At 45.7% G+C, this 17,418-nt stretch overlaps 1 protein-coding gene across 4 annotated transcripts in view; it reads left to right on the forward strand.

The window, feature by feature from the left end:
• Ptch1 (patched 1) overlaps positions 1–17,418 on the forward strand; it is a 63,984-nt gene that overhangs the window by 18,013 nt on the left and 28,553 nt on the right. For all 4 annotated transcript variants that reach the window (XM_032884189.1, XM_032884188.1, XM_032884192.1 and 1 more), the window contains 10 exons: positions 7,819–8,008; positions 10,301–10,370; positions 10,491–10,582; positions 11,961–12,159; positions 12,463–12,584; positions 13,355–13,502; positions 14,316–14,447; positions 14,767–14,922; positions 15,730–15,828; positions 16,311–16,436. In XM_032884189.1, coding sequence (XP_032740080.1) covers positions 7,819–8,008; positions 10,301–10,370; positions 10,491–10,582; positions 11,961–12,159; positions 12,463–12,584; positions 13,355–13,502; positions 14,316–14,447; positions 14,767–14,922; positions 15,730–15,828; positions 16,311–16,436 — 1,334 coding nt within the window. The remainder of the gene's footprint in view (positions 1–7,818; positions 8,009–10,300; positions 10,371–10,490; positions 10,583–11,960; positions 12,160–12,462; positions 12,585–13,354; positions 13,503–14,315; positions 14,448–14,766; positions 14,923–15,729; positions 15,829–16,310; positions 16,437–17,418) is intronic.

A 17,418-nucleotide genomic window follows, 5' to 3' on the forward strand; every position in this document is an offset into this window, starting at 1 on the left:
AAAAGCATGTCTAATACCTTGGTCAATTGCAACCCACACTTGCAATTCGAGAGGCTCTGGATTAGGAGTAAATATCTGTTAGTTGCTCTCTCTAGAGATTTGGGGATAGGATGACCTTTTTTTTCCTTCTTTTTCTTCTTCTTCTTTTTTTTTTTTTTAAATAGGCTACAGTTTCACATGGGCTCCCCAAAGAAACCTCTCTCCTTTTTTGTTCCCCATACCAATTGATTTATCATTTTGCTTGCAAGCAGATCCAGAATGTTAGGGCAAGAACACACTCACTTTTTTCTCGTAACTTTTTTGTTGCGGGCCGAAACCAGTTGACTTGAATAAATTTTTCTGAGGCCTGAATGTAGCCAGCAACGTGGAAAAATCTTGCCATTCAGGGCCGTCTGAATGTACATTTCAGCCACACAGTAAGCTGCATTGGTAGGCACTGGACTGCTAAATACAACCATTTTTCGCAGCAGCGAGTTAGACAGGTGATTAGCATAATTAGCACGGCGCAGCCATACATATGGTAATGTTGAGTGTGTAAGTGCCAGCTGCGGAGTAAAATTTATGTCAGGGGTCGGCAGGGCTGTGCGAAAGTATTGTGTCCCAGCTGCAGGTCAGGGCCGCCAAAGCTTACCTCCTTTTCTGTCCTTGGTGAATACGCCAAACAGAAGAGAAAGACAGAAATATAACAGATAGTGCTTTGATGGGACAGCTCAGTTCTGTGCAAGGGGGACTGTCCTGTAGCGTTGCACACGCACGCACATGCTTGCACACCCTAGCAGAAATCCCATTACTTTCCCTACCAATGATGTTTACCTCAAGCAGGTCTTCATGAGTGGGTATGGACGGGTATAGGTGGGGAGAAAGCCCTGACGGTTTCCTAGTGCTGAGCTCAGCTATAAAAGGAGTTGAAAGTTGTGGTTTTGTGGTTGTTCCCTCAAGCCCTGCTCTACCTTCTTACCCACCTTATTTTCCTTCATGTTAAATGTGGGGAGAATTCCCTGCTGGTTGGGGTACTGTTTTCATCTATAGGAAAAGGGGGATTGTCTTGGACTTTTGAGCTTTGACCAAAGGACAAGTTTTCATTGACGGGTCTCTGCCAAAACTGTTTTGTCTGGTTAGAGAGAAAGGGGTGTGTGTGTGTGTGTGTGTGTGTGTGTGTGTGTGTGTGTGTGTATTTTTTACCCTCCTGTGGGCAGTATAGCATTTCCTTTTCTATCTGTAATCACTGTCAGAACCACTAAAGTCTTCACAGATAAAGTAGAAAATAAGTAACTAAGGTCCTTGTTTGAAAGGACAGACTCGAGTGACTCACATTTTGAAATTGGTTGGGGAATGCTGTTGGGTGTTTGTACATTTCCCCACTCAAAGCACTCTGTTCTTCCCTCCCCCACTTTTTTGGTTGGTGGCTGAAAGCACTAGTAGTGTTGACAGAATATAGTTCACACACCACGCTGACCCGGTGATGAAACTTCCTCCTGGCACCAGGGGGTCCTTATGTACTGGCCCCTAATCCAGCTAATCCTGACGGCAACAAAATCATGAAAGTGGCCCCCAGTGCTGCATGTGTCCCTGCACGGATGCACAGGGATGCACAGCGAAGGCCAGTGTGGGGATTCCCAGAGGCCTGAGAGCCTGTCTGCAAAGGTGGGGTCTGCACTCTCTCTCCTGCATGCCTGCCTGCTCAAGGAAAAGTGGCTAGATATGGGCTTTCAGAGGACTGGCTGACACACATGATGTCAGCATCACTAACAAGGGACTTGGGGTTGGTGTCATACCACAGCCATGGCCAGCCAGCAAATACTTGGGTTATGTTGCTCTCTGTTTTTATTTCATTGAGACAGAGTCTCATGCAGCTGAGGGCGTCTTTGAGCTTCCTACTCACAGGAGCCACCAGGCTCAGCTGTATGTGTGTTAGGTAGGTACACTACAAACGGAGTCACATTTCAGCCCCATTTTATTACTTAATTTTTTTCGTCGTCGTCGTCGTTGTTGTTCTCTTTATTTTCTGAGGCAAGTGTCTTACTATGTTCCCTGACTGACCTGGAACTTGCTTTGTAGACCAGCCCAGCCTTATACTCACAGAGATTTGCCTGCCTCTGCCTTCCAAGTACCAGGGTTAAAGGCATGCACTACCCATGCCAGGCAACCCTTTTTATTTTTTTAAAATTAAGAACTCAGACCTTAACGTAATTATTTGTGTTGGTTTCTGGTTTGACTGCCTGGAGGAGTTGGACCTCCTTCCTTAGTGCTTGCTTTTTTACAGAATGATCGGACTTGATTTGTAGTGCGTTCAGGTGAGGTGGTGTCGGTCTAAGCTTGGGGGCTCTTCAGAGGCTGGCAGGCACACAGTGAGGAAAACAGGATGTATCTGGTCGGGCCCTTTAGGAAGTCAGGAAAACACTGTAGTTCGGTTTGGGTGAGAACGCATACACCCATGAAGAAGGGGCCACCAACAGACATAGGGTTGTCTTGGGAGCTGCTGCAGGCAGCAGGCCTGGTTGCAGAGTGCTGGGCTGACCTGATTGCATCCGACAGGGCGAGTGGGTTGGTCTCAGGGAGAGCCATTCAGAGGAAGCAGCCCTGGTGAGGCTGGTAACAGATGGCACTGCAAGCTGCTGGTCTGTGTCGTGGGGGTGGGGCAGGGCATGGATGCCTGCCCAGTGCTCTGGTGGGTGCCTGAACATTCACTACCTGCCTTCAGCTCTCCAAGCTGTGGGTGGGTGGGTGGGTGGGTGGGTGAGTGAGTGAGTGGATGCCTTTTGCTTTTAGTGTGGTTTTGTGAGGTTGTCCTTTTAGGAGGGACCAGTGTTTGGTTCTAGCATTTTTTTCATATGCTCAAGATGAGAAGGAAATAAAAGGTCCCCAGCCTTTAAGCGGCACCGCCTCCCCCATAAGAGAGGTAGATGGGGGAGAGTGACTAGACCTCACCCTGACTTTTCAGCCGGCTTACTACCAACATTACTACTGATTTTTTTTTTCCTTCTCCCAATTTAGACATGAACCAGTGCCAGTAGTTCTGCAGTTCTTCATTTTAGCAGTGTGCATCTTTTGGCCCTCTCGGTAACGAGTCACATCACTGAAAGAAGGACCTGAAGCAACCAGAGAGGGGAAAGAAAAATCTCTGTTTGAGACTGCTAGATAATTCACAGGATTAATCGAATGTGAATGTGCCCTCGTGTGCACAGACCTCCCCCCCCCCTTCCTAATTGGACTCTGAGTGGGTACTTTCAGGCTGAAAGGGTCATTTGTTTTGACTGACTGACTTTTTGGGGCTTTGTGGGGAATTAATATCTTGTACAGATGACTGCCTGTTCCCAGGGCTCTGTACTGAGGCCGCTCATTCATTGATTTGTGCAACACACTGAGTGTGTGCCGTGCTCCTGGTTTGCCCCTGTCATTCAGTCATGAAGATAAGTGGATAGGAGATGGGTCTCTCTTAAAGACGTGGAATTCTTGGAGGAAAACGCAGCACCTTGATTTGAACCTTCAGACCGTCTTTCTATAGCTCCCGAGAAGTTCTCCCTGAAAGCTTTGGTTGTGAATGCTCGGGGACAACTTCTACTTGGGCTGTGTGAAAGGTAGTGGCTGTTCAGCAGGGGACATCATGGGGAAGCATCTCACATCTACTGTAGACTGGAGGAGTGCCCATCCAGAGGGTGTGGCTTGATTGAATGCTCCACCATATGCTTCCCTTCGGAAAACCAAGCTGGGTGGTTTGGGGTGACAAGGATAGATGGAACCTGACTGAGAAATACTTTGCAGAGACAATGCTGGTGCCACCTCTTCAAAGTACTGGCATCAGCTTTAAATTTGCGGTGAACGAGATGTAGAATTTAAAAGAAAGAATGCTCAAGACCCCCCAGGGGACTAGAAGGAAAGTGGAGCCATGGTCCATGGGGTCCCATAAAGAGTGCAGCCTCTCTACTGACAATAAAACACTGAATGTAACATTACTGACTTTTAAGTGAGATGGAACTTATCTATCTACATTCTCAAAGCTTAAATCATGAGTTTAGTATACTGTGGGTTATTGAATTTCATACTTCCTGCCACCTCTGAGGTACCCACACTCACTCTGTGTGAGAAGGCTGGCAGGGTAGGTGGATTCAATCAGTACTGCCTCTCATACCTCCTTTATGGCCTTCCCAAATCTCCCTCTTCCAAGGGCAGTGCTGGAAATAGGTCTACTGCTATGGTGCTCAGCACCTGTGTGATATACAACTGACCCCGAGCTGGCGGAGGAACAGACACAATCCTAGTCTCTAACAGTGATTTACATAGCTCTCTGCAAGTTACTGCCTCCTGCATTAGAGCCCCCAGCTCTACAGAGTCACTAAATACCGAATTTCTTTGCCCTTCACCACCTTCCCCTCATGACACTTGGTTTTCTTATCATTGCCTGTTCACGTCACTGGCCCTGCAGCCCTCTTAGAGCGGAGCAGTAGAGAGGAACGCCTGGTCCTGTCCACCAAGCAGTTCTACTTCATAACACTTATTACCACATGCCATACGCCATACGCCGTAGGCACCCAGAGGTAGATGCTGCCTGGGTGAGTTAAGTCGTTTAAACAACTGTGGTTGTCGTGAAATGAGCACAAAGTGAAATGTTAGGACTAAAAAAAACATAGCCACCTTAGAGGGAGAGGCATCATCGGTGATCCCAGATAGAACTCACATACGTTCTTGCAAGAGTTGTTCCACCTTATCGCTAGTAGTTGTGGTCTCGCAAGGCTGGTACTGATCGTCACATCGATAAGGTTCATTAACTGAGAGAGGGCCCATCAGTTAAGAGAACAGAGTGAACTCACATGCCCTGCACTAACATAGGGTGCAGAGGAGCTAAACTCAATACTCTGCTCCCACATAAGGTAGCTTACAACCAACTGTAACTCCAGCTCCAGGGCAGTCCCCTCTAGCCTCTGAGTGCCCACTATCATGTGCATAGTACACACGCACGCACGCACGCACGATTAGGAATAATAAATCTTTAAAAGAAGACGCTTGCAAATATTTGCCACTAGAGCCAAGAGAACAAAAACACGAACCCATAAAGAGAGCATGGATGTCGAGTTGCTTAAAATGCACCGGTTTTAGCATACACCTTAGGCTGGTAATAGGACCCATGACTTACATGTTTCCTATTTTGAGACTATCCTTTATGAAGCCCCCTGTGATGAGAATTCAGTTTGAAAGAGTACAGTGATGTCCTTAGTAGTGTGGTATGTGCCTTGCACTGTTTTTTTTTGTGTTTTGTTTTTTTTTTTTTTTTTGTGAGCACTCATATTGGGTGCTATAAATAGTAATAAACTTCACTGCTACAGTCCCTGGGGTCAGGGGTAGAACTTGATCAAACTGCCTTGATTTGCATGGATAGATCCTTGCTGTAAAAGCAGCTATGCATTGGGGAAGGACTGACTCCATTGCTTGAGTTTATTTTAAGTTATTCGTCGTTGTTGTTGTTATGGCACTTGGTTTGAAGTGTCACACACACACACACACACACACACACACACACACCCCAGTTTTAATTTTAAAAGCAGCATAAAGCACTGTATGCTGAACAGGATCTGGTCACAAAAAGTCAAAGGAGCCGGAGGGGAGTTCCAGGTTCGGGGCTTGAGGTGATGGAAAAATTAGAAAGAGTTGAGCAGATGTTGGGTTGCGGTCCCTCACGTATGGCACTGTAGTTCTTCAGAAGTGACCAGAACTAAACATTGACTATTTAGCTTCCGGCTGCTTCCACACCCGCAGAAGGCAGATTCAGCTGGCTAGTTGGCTGGAAGTCCATTCTGACTTTGGCCTCAGGGAACAGGAGGCTGTCTGGGTAGTTGAGGGGTGCATCCAGATTGTTTCCCAGAGTTTCCCTGGTGTTGAGGCTGGAACTCAGGACTTTGCCAGGCGAGTACTGAGCCACACCCCCAGTCCTGCTTTTCCATAACTTGACATTGGTGAAGCTTCTCTTTAGCATTCGTCAAGCTGCCTGCACACTTGGAATACTTTTTATGAACCCCTTGCTGCCCACCTCCCACAGCCATACAATACTTTAGCCTCACCTCAGAGCTCCATGGTGGCCTTGGCGGCTCTGTGGGCCTACGCATAGGGTCCTGCCAGCCCGAGGTTCTGCACTAGTTTTCCTAATGAGGGCATTGTTTGCTTTTTAGCCTGCCCCCTTGTTTATAAAATATGCCAAGAGAACCAAACACCCCTCTGTTCTCAGTACTTACTTACTTTCCCAAACCAAATGTTTATGTCCTTGAATACTAAACTTGAAGAAAAAGGATTCCTCCTCGTGGGAAAGTGACAATCACCGAGTTCTTTCCAAGTTGCAGCCTGAGGACTGCTTCTCAGAAACAGAGCTTATCAGTGACTTTGGGAACTATTCAGACAGTTTCCTTAGCCTTGGCGTGTGTGTGTGTGTGTGTGTGTGTGTGTGTGTGTGTGTGTGTGTGTGTGTATGAGTGTGTATGAATGTGTGTGTGAGTGTGTATGAATGTGTGTGTGAGTGTGTATGAATGTGTGTGTGAGTGTGTGTATGAGAGTGTGTGTGTGAGTGTGTGTATGAGTGTGTATGAATGTGTGTGTGAGTGTGTGTGTATGAGTGTGTATGAATGTGTGTGAGTGTGTATGAGAGTGTGTGTGAGTGTGTGTATGCGTGTGTATGAGTGTGTGAATGTGTGTGTGTATGTATGAGAGTGTGTGTGAGTGTGTGTGTATGAGAGTGTATGTGTGTGTGTATGCATGTGTATGAGTGTGTGAATGAATGTGTATGAATGTGTGTGTCTGTGTGAGTGTGTGTGTCTGTGGTGAGTGTGTGTATGTGTGTGTATGTGAGTGTGTGTCTGTGTGTGTATGAGTGTGTGTATGTGTGTGTATATGTATGTATGAGTGTGTGTATGTATGAGTGTGTATGAGTGTGTGTGTGAGTGTATATGTGTGTATCTCTGTGTGTGTATGTGTGTGTGTTCATGGAAGGCAGATCCTCTGTCAGCTGTCTTCCCAAGCCTCCCAGTACAGGGGTGGCATTCTGAGTGTGGTTTGCTCCCAAAACTTAGTGTACATAAGTACACAGAAAGGAGAGCCAGAGTAAAAGTAGTTTTAAAACAGGGTCCACTGGAGCTGGTTACCAGCATGCCTAGCTTTTAGCCAACTTGTAGGAGATCCAGGCTGGTCTCTGTAGTAGTGCACGCCTCCTTGGCCTCTGTAGTTGGTCCAACGTCACCTAAGAGCTTGCAGACACAGGTTGCATTCCAAGTGACTCAGAACCTGACACCTGTGTTTTCTGGATGCTACCCAGGTGATTCTGATGGAACCAGGTTCCAGGGGCCGAGTGCGAGAGCCATGGAGTTCCCCTGGCCCATCTGACTCGAATCCCAGTCTTCATCTGCCCATGGGCTTTGTTCTGAACACAATGACCATCTTCCTGTGGCTTTTTACAAAGAGGAGTAACTTTTCCATGTTACCTTTGCTAGACTATTTCACAGAAGAGCATAAATTGAAGCCATCATGAAAGGTGCTGCAGCCCACATTGTTTATGCAAGCAAAAGAGACTGACATGGTATTTCGGTCTAGTCTGCAGGGGAAAAGTGTTTTAACACTCCCTTCCCCCTTAGACCCATGGTGTCTGTCAGTCAGACTATCCAGTAGATCTGGGTGTGTGGCAAGCTAGACAGCTCCTGAGCTTACAAATTATCTTTACGCTTACCATTTGCAAAGCCAGCATTGCTGCCAACTCAAATTCCATTGCTGGTTTGTTTTAAGTGAAACAACGCAGGTTTGAGGTGAGTTCTGTTCTGATCAGTACCTATCCGTGTTTGTCAGTTGGTGGACGAGTGAGTCGAGAATTAAATTATACCCGCCAGAAGATAGGAGAAGAGGCTATGTTTAATCCTCAACTCATGATTCAGACTCCAAAAGAAGAAGGCGCTAATGTCCTGACCACAGAGGCCCTACTACAACACCTGGACTCAGCACTCCAGGCCAGCCGTGTGCACGTCTACATGTATAACAGGTAAGGCCCCGTGTCACCTACACAGGTATAGCAGGTAGGTCCCTTGTTTCCATAAATAATGTTAGTTTAGTTAGTTAGTTAGTTAGTTAGTTAGTTAGCAAAGTTAGTTCCAGCAGTTTTCTGTTAAGCTTTGGAACCCAAGTTTTTATAGCTAATACAGAGTGCTGCCACTGAACACTTACTTCCCCATCTTAATTTGATTTTAGAGTTTAATTGCAAAGTACTGTACACTGAATGTTCGTTATCCAAGGTGCTTGGGACCCAGAAGTGTCTCAAACATTTAAAATTTTATTTTGGAGTATTTCTGTGTAGGTAATAATGCACTGGGGGCGGGGGGAGATTCAAGACTGAAGACAGAATTGACTTATCTCTCAGTATGCCTTAATTAATATTTCAATATTCAGTTTTTGTGCATAAAATGGAGTTTCATGGTATAGAGCGTCCTGTCTGTGGCACCCCATTGGAGCTGGAGTTAGATGGTGAGATGCCATGTGGGTTGAGAACCGAATCCAGGTCACCTGCAAGAGTGACAAGAGTGACAAGTCCTCTTAACCGCTGAGCCTTCTCTCCAGCCCCTATAATGTATTTCAAATGAGTGTCTCAGTGTGGTCTACAAGTGAATATAATTCTCTTGGGGGCTTCTTTTTCCTAAATCAAATATGCTGCTAACTTGGCGAGTTATCTCTTATGCAGTCCTTTTTTTGGAGCAGTTACGTTTTGGATAGCCTCAGTCAACAATGTGTAGGGCAGAGAGGGGGATGAGAGGGACGATGAAGGGAAGATTTTGGTTCTCTGACAGGTCACAAAGCAAATGGAGGTGGGTGAGTGTTGAACCTCCCTGGGAATTAATTCTCTGGGATGTCTTGAGTGAGGTAGATTCATAAGAAAAGAGTTTTAAAACAAATTAACATCTTTTTTTTTTTGTTCTTAATACATCTATATTGTCTGTTACTTTAAAATAGGAGCCACTACATATGCCTGGCCCCTGTTGAGCCAGGGACAAGGTCAATGTTTATAGAAAAAGGCTTTGGGAAAGATGGGACATATTCAGGAATTGGTCTCCTCCCATCTGTAGTGTGCAGTGTAGAGTAACTGCCTGGTGTAGATGACAGAGTTTGAAGTCAGAGACCCTGTGAAGAACCTGGCATGCCCAAGGTTATTCTACACACATATGCTAAGGCCCACTTACTTCTGAAGCACTTGTTACCCACATGCCTCAGGACAAGATTTAAGGTTCTGTACTGTGAAGTACACAGAGAGAAACCTTGTATAGTGAGCATTTGCATATTTTAGGTGAAAAAGAGTGAAAAATGAGTACAATTGGAGCTTTCGTTAAGGGTCAAAGATCAACTCAGGTTTCAAATGCCATTTTCTGGATGCCCGGTGAATGATCAGTGGTCTCCATCTCAAACAAATTCGAGAATCAGATGATCAGATGGTGCTGAAAACCTTACTTATGTTGGGTGTACTGTGCGTGTGGGGTGTGTGTGTGTGTGTGTGTGTGTGTGAGAGAGAGAGAGAGAGAGAGAGAGAGAGAGAGAGAGAGATTTTTATTTTCATTCCTTTGATTTCCCCATCTTTATTCTTTCCAAATATCCTTTTATTTCTGAGTAAAGCTTCTTTCCCGAAACATATTGAAAAAGCCACGGGTTTACAGAACACCCTCTGAGAGATACTAAAACCAAACTAATTCACAGTCCATGTATTTAATGTCATGTCTGCCAGACGGGGAATCTCCCCTACCTGGTAGAGCTTGTGTATAACATTAAGAGTAGGAAAGTTTGTTTCCAACGTGACCAAAAATAACATCTGCTAGTAAAAAAAAAAAAAAGAAAAGCCGGCCCTACTCTCCCACCTGAGCGTATCCCAACACACGCCTGGCTAACTCGAGCTCCACTTATTCTGAATTTGTGATAATTCCACTGGGTTGCTGCAGGTTGTTTAATGTGTGTAGAAAAGCAGATTAATGGTGTAAACAAGATTATTGGTAGAACACTTAAGGAAACAAGACTTCAAGTACTTCGGTAGCATTCATTTACATAAACACCCCACACGTTAATTACGATCCAGTGTTATCTATTCATTAAAGCGGGCTTGCCGGGCTTTCTGCTTGGCAAAAGCTTTGCTGGTTTTGACAGATGCCTCAACGTGATCGAAATTACAGCCTTTTGATAAGTCCTGTTGTTCCTGTTTTAAGCTCATTTCATTGCAGTAAGAAGTGTTTTGTTTTACTTCTTTTTTTTTTTTCTCTCTCTCTCTCTCTCTCTCCCTCTCCACTATCCATCCCAATAGGCAATGGAAGTTGGAACATTTGTGCTACAAATCAGGGGAACTTATCACAGAGACAGGCTACATGGATCAGGTACGTTCTTATTTTGTTTGCAAAGAGGGGGAGACTTTCAAAATTTTTGGAAATCACCCGAGCCATGATTGTCAGCCTAAAGCACTCCTGTTGTTTTTTTGTTTTTTTTTGCTTCAACAGATAATAGAATACCTTTACCCTTGCTTAATCATTACACCTTTGGACTGCTTCTGGGAAGGGGCAAAGCTACAGTCCGGGACAGCGTACCTCCTGTAAGTGCACCCTCAGTGTCCGACTGCGGGGCTCCGTGACAGTTTCCGGTGTGGCTTATCATTGTTTATTCTGTTTTGGTTTTGGACAAGAAATAAAAACATTGAAATTCCCTGTGCATTTTTTTTTTTTTTTTTTTTGAGTGAATGGTGGGGGTGGGGAGAGGATTTCAGCAGAATGTTTTTCCCCCCTCTTTTCAGAAACAGTTCTGTAGGCATCATTAGATTTCATTCACTTTTACCAACCTATTTATATGCAAATAAAATGCAAATCATTGCACAGTCTGTACAATTTTTTAAAAAACTCTTTATAAAATGGTTGTAGTTATACAGACCAGCAACTCAGACATTTAAGAAGAGAATTTATTATTGGGTGCTTGTCACAGTGAAATATACTTCAGCTAAGGTTCAAGATCTTCCTGCAGAGAAAAATATTAACCCTGCTTTGGAACATGGTAATGATGTTGGGGGGTGCTGTCTATAAAGGGATAAGGGAAGCTTGGTAGCTCAGCAGTTAGGAATTACATACACCACACCACTTAAAGAACGATGGTTACTCAGTGTAGACTTTCTTCAGCTAATTATGCAAGAGTTAGTGCTTGGGTTATTGTTTCCATCCTGGGCCGCACATATCTGCAAAAGCAATTTGCAGTGGCCATCCCCTGACCTTCAGTGTACAGTTTTAGATGGGAAATAAGGGGTTTTGTGTTTTCTGGTTGGGAGACTCTGAATAATGACTTCAGCCTGGTTAAGCAGCTACAGTACGGTTTGAACCACATAACAGGCAGCCAAAAGCCTTTCTGGTCTGTCAACAGCACAATTTCTAAAGTGAGGGAGTGGGGGGTGGGGTGGCTGTGATGGTGGTGATGGCAGAGTCCGTGGGGGGCTTACCCACCCCACTGCCAGCTTGTTAGAGGGGGCTGGTAAGAAGGATTGTTAAAGGTAACAGATCAAATACTTGGATTGGTCACATTTAGAAAGCAGTTTTTAAGCTGGCAGGTGCTAATGTAATATTGTAATTCATTCTTTGGGTTTTTAGTTTTGGGTCTTGCTGTTCTGTTCAGAAGAAACCCCCCCTCCCTCCACTGGCTAATTTTTTAAAGATATTAAATACAATATTAGGGGATTAAGATTGTCTGGGTTTTTTTTTTTTTAAACTTGTTAATTTGCAAGCTGTGTTTGCCATCTTCAGTCATGGATTCTTTTCCTGACTCAAGTTTGCTGATGGCTTGACTGGGAAAGAACTTTTACATTTTCTCCTTTATCCTCCAGTCCCAGAGTTTTGTGTTAATAGCCCTGTGTTGCACAAATGCAGCCATGCGCCCTCCTGCCTGTCTGAGCCACGTTTTTTCATGGCCTCACCTCTTAATTTCTTTCGCAGAGGTAAGCCTCCTTTACGGTGGACAAACTTTGACCCCTTGGAATTCCTAGAAGAGTTAAAGAAAATAAACTACCAAGTGGACAGTTGGGAGGAAATGCTGAATAAAGCCGAAGTTGGCCATGGGTACATGGACCGGCCTTGCCTCAATCCAGCCGACCCAGATTGCCCTGCCACAGCCCCCAACAAAAATTCAACCAAAGTGAGTTTCCAGAGGAGGGCTGGGGCGAGGGAGGGGGAGCCTTTTCTGTTCTCACTTACAGTTCTCTCTCTGATTTTCATCTTGCAGATTTCATTTTCTGTGACTTTTTTCCTTTCTGATTTGGTGTATGGAACTCAGGTTGTTCACAGAGCTCAGTTTTGCTGTAAGATTTAGCATAACCCTCATTAGCCTTGTTATTAATGTTTTCTCTGAAACAAACAAGCCCTTAACGCACTGGATCTTAACGAGGCATGTGACCTGCCTACTAATTCCAGTAATTATGTGACTGTCTTTTCATTACAGCCTCTTGATGTGGCCCTTGTTTTGAACGGTGGATGTCAAGGTTTATCCAGGAAGTATATGCATTGGCAGGAGGAGTTGATTGTGGGTGGCACCGTCAAGAATGCCACTGGAAAGCTTGTCAGGTAATTCAGCACAGTACCCCCACACTATCCTTGTGCCTCTTTTCTTCTTGTACACCGGCATTTGGACTTATGTAAATCTTAGCTGGCTGTCCAAGTTCATTGAGCCTTGGGGAACACTAGCACACCAGACAAGCTTGCAGAGAGATCTCGTGTGGGCAAGTTTTTCTAGAATGTATTTGTAGTTTTCATGAGTTGTAGCTGTTGATTTCAAGGTTTTGGAAGGTCTGCCCTTACATAGACTAATGGGACAAGAAAATCCAGCATTAGTGTCTGAGTTGAGGGGTAGAAGCTGATCAGTGTCAGGCACTGTTAAGAGTCAAAGACCAGGAACTGCAGGCAAGGCAAGAGTTAGCCTCTATGCAGCCAAGACTCCAGTCAGTCAAGTGTCAGGTGTTTCGTCTGAGGTTTCTCCCTCGGGACACTGTCTCTGGGATTTCTGCACAGAAAGAGTGTGTGGCTGAACCCAGTGTATCTGGTCAAGCTATCTACTCCCCTCTCCTTCCTGTTTCATGGAATAGGAACTGAGAAAGGAAATTGCTTATTAATTTAATTTTGGGGTCTATCTGTAAAAGGTTTGTAAGGTTACACCTTTAATATGGTACATCAATCTATTAAATACAATAACCATCCTGGTCTTGTTTGAATGGAAACATGTGCGCACAAAGGAGGGAAGAAATCTGAGGGAGAGTTGGGGATATTTGCTTGGGACTTCACGTAGCACACACGGCTTGCAGTGCTAACCTGCCTTCTCTCCATTCACCTTGACACAGCGCTCATGCCCTGCAAACCATGTTCCAGTTAATGACTCCCAAGCAAATGTATGAACACTTCAGGGGCTACGACTATGTCTCTCACATCAACTGGAATGAGGATAGGGCAGCCGCCATCCTGGAGGCATGGCAGAGGACTTACGTGGAGGTGAGCCCCTGCCTAGAAATCAGGACAACTTGTAACTTAGTCCAGTCTTCTTTTCCTGTTGAAACATTGTTTCCCTTTAGGTTTAGTAGGATTTTTGTTTGTTGTTCAGTCTTACTTGTGCAGCCCAGGGTGCAGCCCAGGCAGTCTCAAAGCTGCTGTCCTCCTGCCTCAGCCCTCTGATTGCAGGGATTATACCACTGAACCAAGCCTCCATCAGGTTAATTTTCAATACAAATTTTAATTCTGAGCACTGCATGAGATACAAGCTTGATTTTCTTTATATAGTCATTGAAAGTCTTGGGAGTAGTTACTGAAGAGACACTCATTCTTAGCTGGGGTTCCCTGAAACATGCCTAGTGACTATTGTGAACCTCAGAGCTCAGGCATAGCAGTGCAGGGGGGGTGGGGAAGACCCACACTGCGTGAACAAGAAAAGGTGTCTGGAAAACATTAGCAAAACAGAATCTATTCACAGCTGCAGGCCCCTTGGTCAGGTCATGTGACAGGAGGCTGGCCTTTGTTTCCCAAGCAGTGACCTCTATGGAGCTGCCTGTGACCTTTTGAAAGTGGCCAGCAAATGAAGTGGGGGGAGGTGAAGTTTATAAGAATGAGTTGTTTTGGATTAAAGGAACAATCTTCTGGCTGTGGGGTAGAGAGAGAGTACCTTAGAGTTACAAAGTAGAATACTGTGTTACATGGGATCCTGTGTTAATGTATCAGCAAGCTGTGTGAGGCACATGGTGGTGTTCCCCCAGTCTGTGCTCTTGATGCTTTGGTTCCTTCTGGGAATTTAGCTTTGTCTTGTGACCACAGGTGGTTCATCAAAGTGTTGCCCCAAACTCCACTCAAAAGGTGCTTTCCTTCACCACCACGACCCTGGACGACATCCTAAAATCCTTCTCTGATGTCAGTGTCATCCGAGTGGCCAGTGGCTACCTACTGATGGTAATTCTGGGCTCCCATGTTTATAATTTTACTTTGACAGTACCTGGTTTTTAACTACCCCCAACATAAAAGTATGCCCAAGACAGAGACAGCTCAGCCTAGGAAGGATTTTAAAAGAGGTCCCCACTCCGTTGTGTGGTGTTCATAGTGTAAAGTTTTGTTGGGATTGATAGGTTGTTCTGCCTTTGGATATGGGGCGATGGGTGGGGGAAACGTTAGAATCATTACACACTCTGATGTTTGGCTCTTGTTTTGTGTCTTCCCCTTCCTTCTCTCTCTTATCCCCTTTGTCCCCCTCCCCCAATTGTTCTGCTTGCAGCTTGCCTATGCCTGTTTAACCATGCTGCGCTGGGACTGCTCCAAGTCCCAGGGTGCCGTGGGGTTGGCTGGTGTCCTGTTGGTTGCACTGTCAGTGGCTGCAGGATTGGGCCTCTGCTCCTTGATTGGCATTTCCTTTAATGCTGCAACAACTCAGGTACTTCAGGGGCCATTCATTGCTGCCCTCTGGCCAATACCTTTCCTGGCCTTCTGGCCCCTTTTTGTCTATCTTACCTAAAAAGTCTGTTAAAGCTTTTCTGTGAGGGAAAAGGGAGGGCAGTAGACCCATCCGGTCTGTGGGCTAAAAGCCTGAAGGAGCTAGTGAAATGGGCCAGTGGGGTAAAGGCACTCGCCATGTAAACCTGGTATTTTGAGTTCAATCTTTTAGAGCCCACATAAAGGTAGAGAGAAAGGACTCTACCAAATTGACCTCTGACCTTTGTAGAGCCGTGTGGCAGCATATGCCCGCACACACATCTTGTACATATACACATACATTAATAATGCTCCTCCTCCCCCAGGGTTGTTGTTGGTAGATAGAGACATTCGCTTAGAGTAGTTTATATCATTTACTCAAACCCTGACTCCCAAACTCTAATAGGTGTAAGTATCCTTGAAAACAAAGGTGACTAGGCCCAGTCTGCAAGAAGGCACAATCCTAAATTTTCAGCGTTTCTCACTGATGCCGGTTCAGGGCTCGCCAGAAGCTAGAGCTTTAGGTATGAGTTAGCTAGCTTTTCACTTTCAATTCTAAAACAAGTTTTTATACCTGGACCTCAGAAATAGGAGCTTGTAAGAACATCTCTGAGTCATAACTGAAAGGTTTTTGTGGATGAAAGCCATCAGATAAGTAGCTTATCTACCAAATTGGCATAAGCTCCCCGTTGGCAATTGCAAGGCACTGGCCTCAGTGTTTCCCTCTGTGATCTTATGGCTAACGCTGTCATTGCCTGTGTTTCCGTAGGTTTTGCCATTTCTTGCCCTTGGTGTTGGTGTGGACGACGTCTTTCTCCTGGCCCATGCATTCAGTGAAACGGGACAGAATAAGAGGATTCCATTTGAGGTAACAGCAGGGAAAAGCATGATATTTGGGAGATATGATGAAAGCCCACTCGTTTCCTTAGTGTTTGTCCTGTAGTTTTTGCCACCGTCTGGTCGGTCCTAAGTCAAACGATGTGTTCCTATGAGAGATACCGAGAGCCCCATTTAGGGTGCCTGTGGAAATATGGGTGCCTTGGCAGGTTATCTCATGCTCCTGTGCCATCTCTTCCCAAAACCCACATTTGCTTCTGTGGTTTTCTTTGGCTATGAATTTGCATTTACGTCATCATTATCTTGAGCTTTCTGCTTGGAGAGATGGTAACCATGAGGAGCAGGTGACCATGAGGGAGGAACCGACAAGGACCTGGTGTTGGGGTCAAGGTGGTTGGGACTTTCCCCGTTCCTTAGACATGGTAGAGCCAAGAATTAGAAACTGCCACAGTGTGCTTTAAGGGGCAGCTGGTACACACTACAGCCCTCAGCACTGTGGTTTGTCATCCCCAGGACAGGACTGGGGAGTGCCTCAAGCGCACGGGAGCCAGCGTGGCCCTCACCTCCATCAGCAATGTCACTGCCTTCTTCATGGCTGCGTTAATCCCTATTCCTGCACTGCGAGCGTTCTCCCTCCAGGTGAGTTTATGGTGGGCAGATCCCCGGGGCTTGGCTGTTTGGCATCTTTGCTCTGCTTTACTCGAGTTCAGCACTTAGGTTACAAATCAAGTGCATGGCAGCAGCGTTTGGGTCTCGGCGCTGCTACGCGGGTGCTTCAAGGCGTGACCTTGGCACTCCTTCCAAAAACAGGTTCCAGGGTTCTTTGCCTTCTTAGACCTTATCCAAAAAGCTGTTAACTTGTGAAATTGCACTGTGCAGTTTAGGTCAGCGGGCCCAAGGATACTCCTTAAAGTCCTCTTTGGCTGGCCCCTACTTCTAGACTACTCCCCTTCCAGTCACCTCATATCTCCCTTCCCTAAACAGCTCCAACCCCATCTCAAGGTCTTAGAAGACCCCTACTGGTGTTGCTTGAACCCTGGGCCTGACAGTTACTGTCACTCACACTGTATGATGGTGTGTCGGCCACTTGGCTATATCCTGCAGGAACATCTCTCGGTGGTCTATGTCCGCCAATGCCTTTTCCTATGTTGGCCTTTGCATTCTCTCCTCTACCTTGGTTCCTTACTCATTACTTAGGCTGTTTACGCAAGCTTAGAGTGCCCGCCCTTCACTGTGTGCAAAGGCTGTGTTGCTGGCCTCACTGCTCTGCCTGATTCCTCCCAGCCAGGTCCTCTCATACCCAGGCACTCGGCCTGAAGAGTCTGTTCCTGGGTGTGAGAGGAGCAGGGTAGGCCATACCTAGTAGTTGTGGTAGTCCATAGCAAGCCAGAAGTGGTCACTGTAGCAGAGGAAGCAGGCTCTCATGTAGTTGATGACACAGTGGAAGGTAATTGGAGATTAATATCAAGTTTTTAAAGCTACAGCCGAAGGGAGCGTTTATCTCTTCCATTTTTCTAAGAGTAGGATCTACAATTCATGAGACAGCCAGCTGCTTGAAGAAATCGCTTTGATGTATTTGTACAAAACTGTTGTCAAGTTTGTACTCCTCTGTGCTGCCTGC

Source organism: Rattus rattus, chromosome 14, assembly GCF_011064425.1.
Source record: "Rattus rattus isolate New Zealand chromosome 14, Rrattus_CSIRO_v1, whole genome shotgun sequence".
NCBI classification, from domain to species: domain Eukaryota; kingdom Metazoa; phylum Chordata; class Mammalia; order Rodentia; family Muridae; genus Rattus; species Rattus rattus.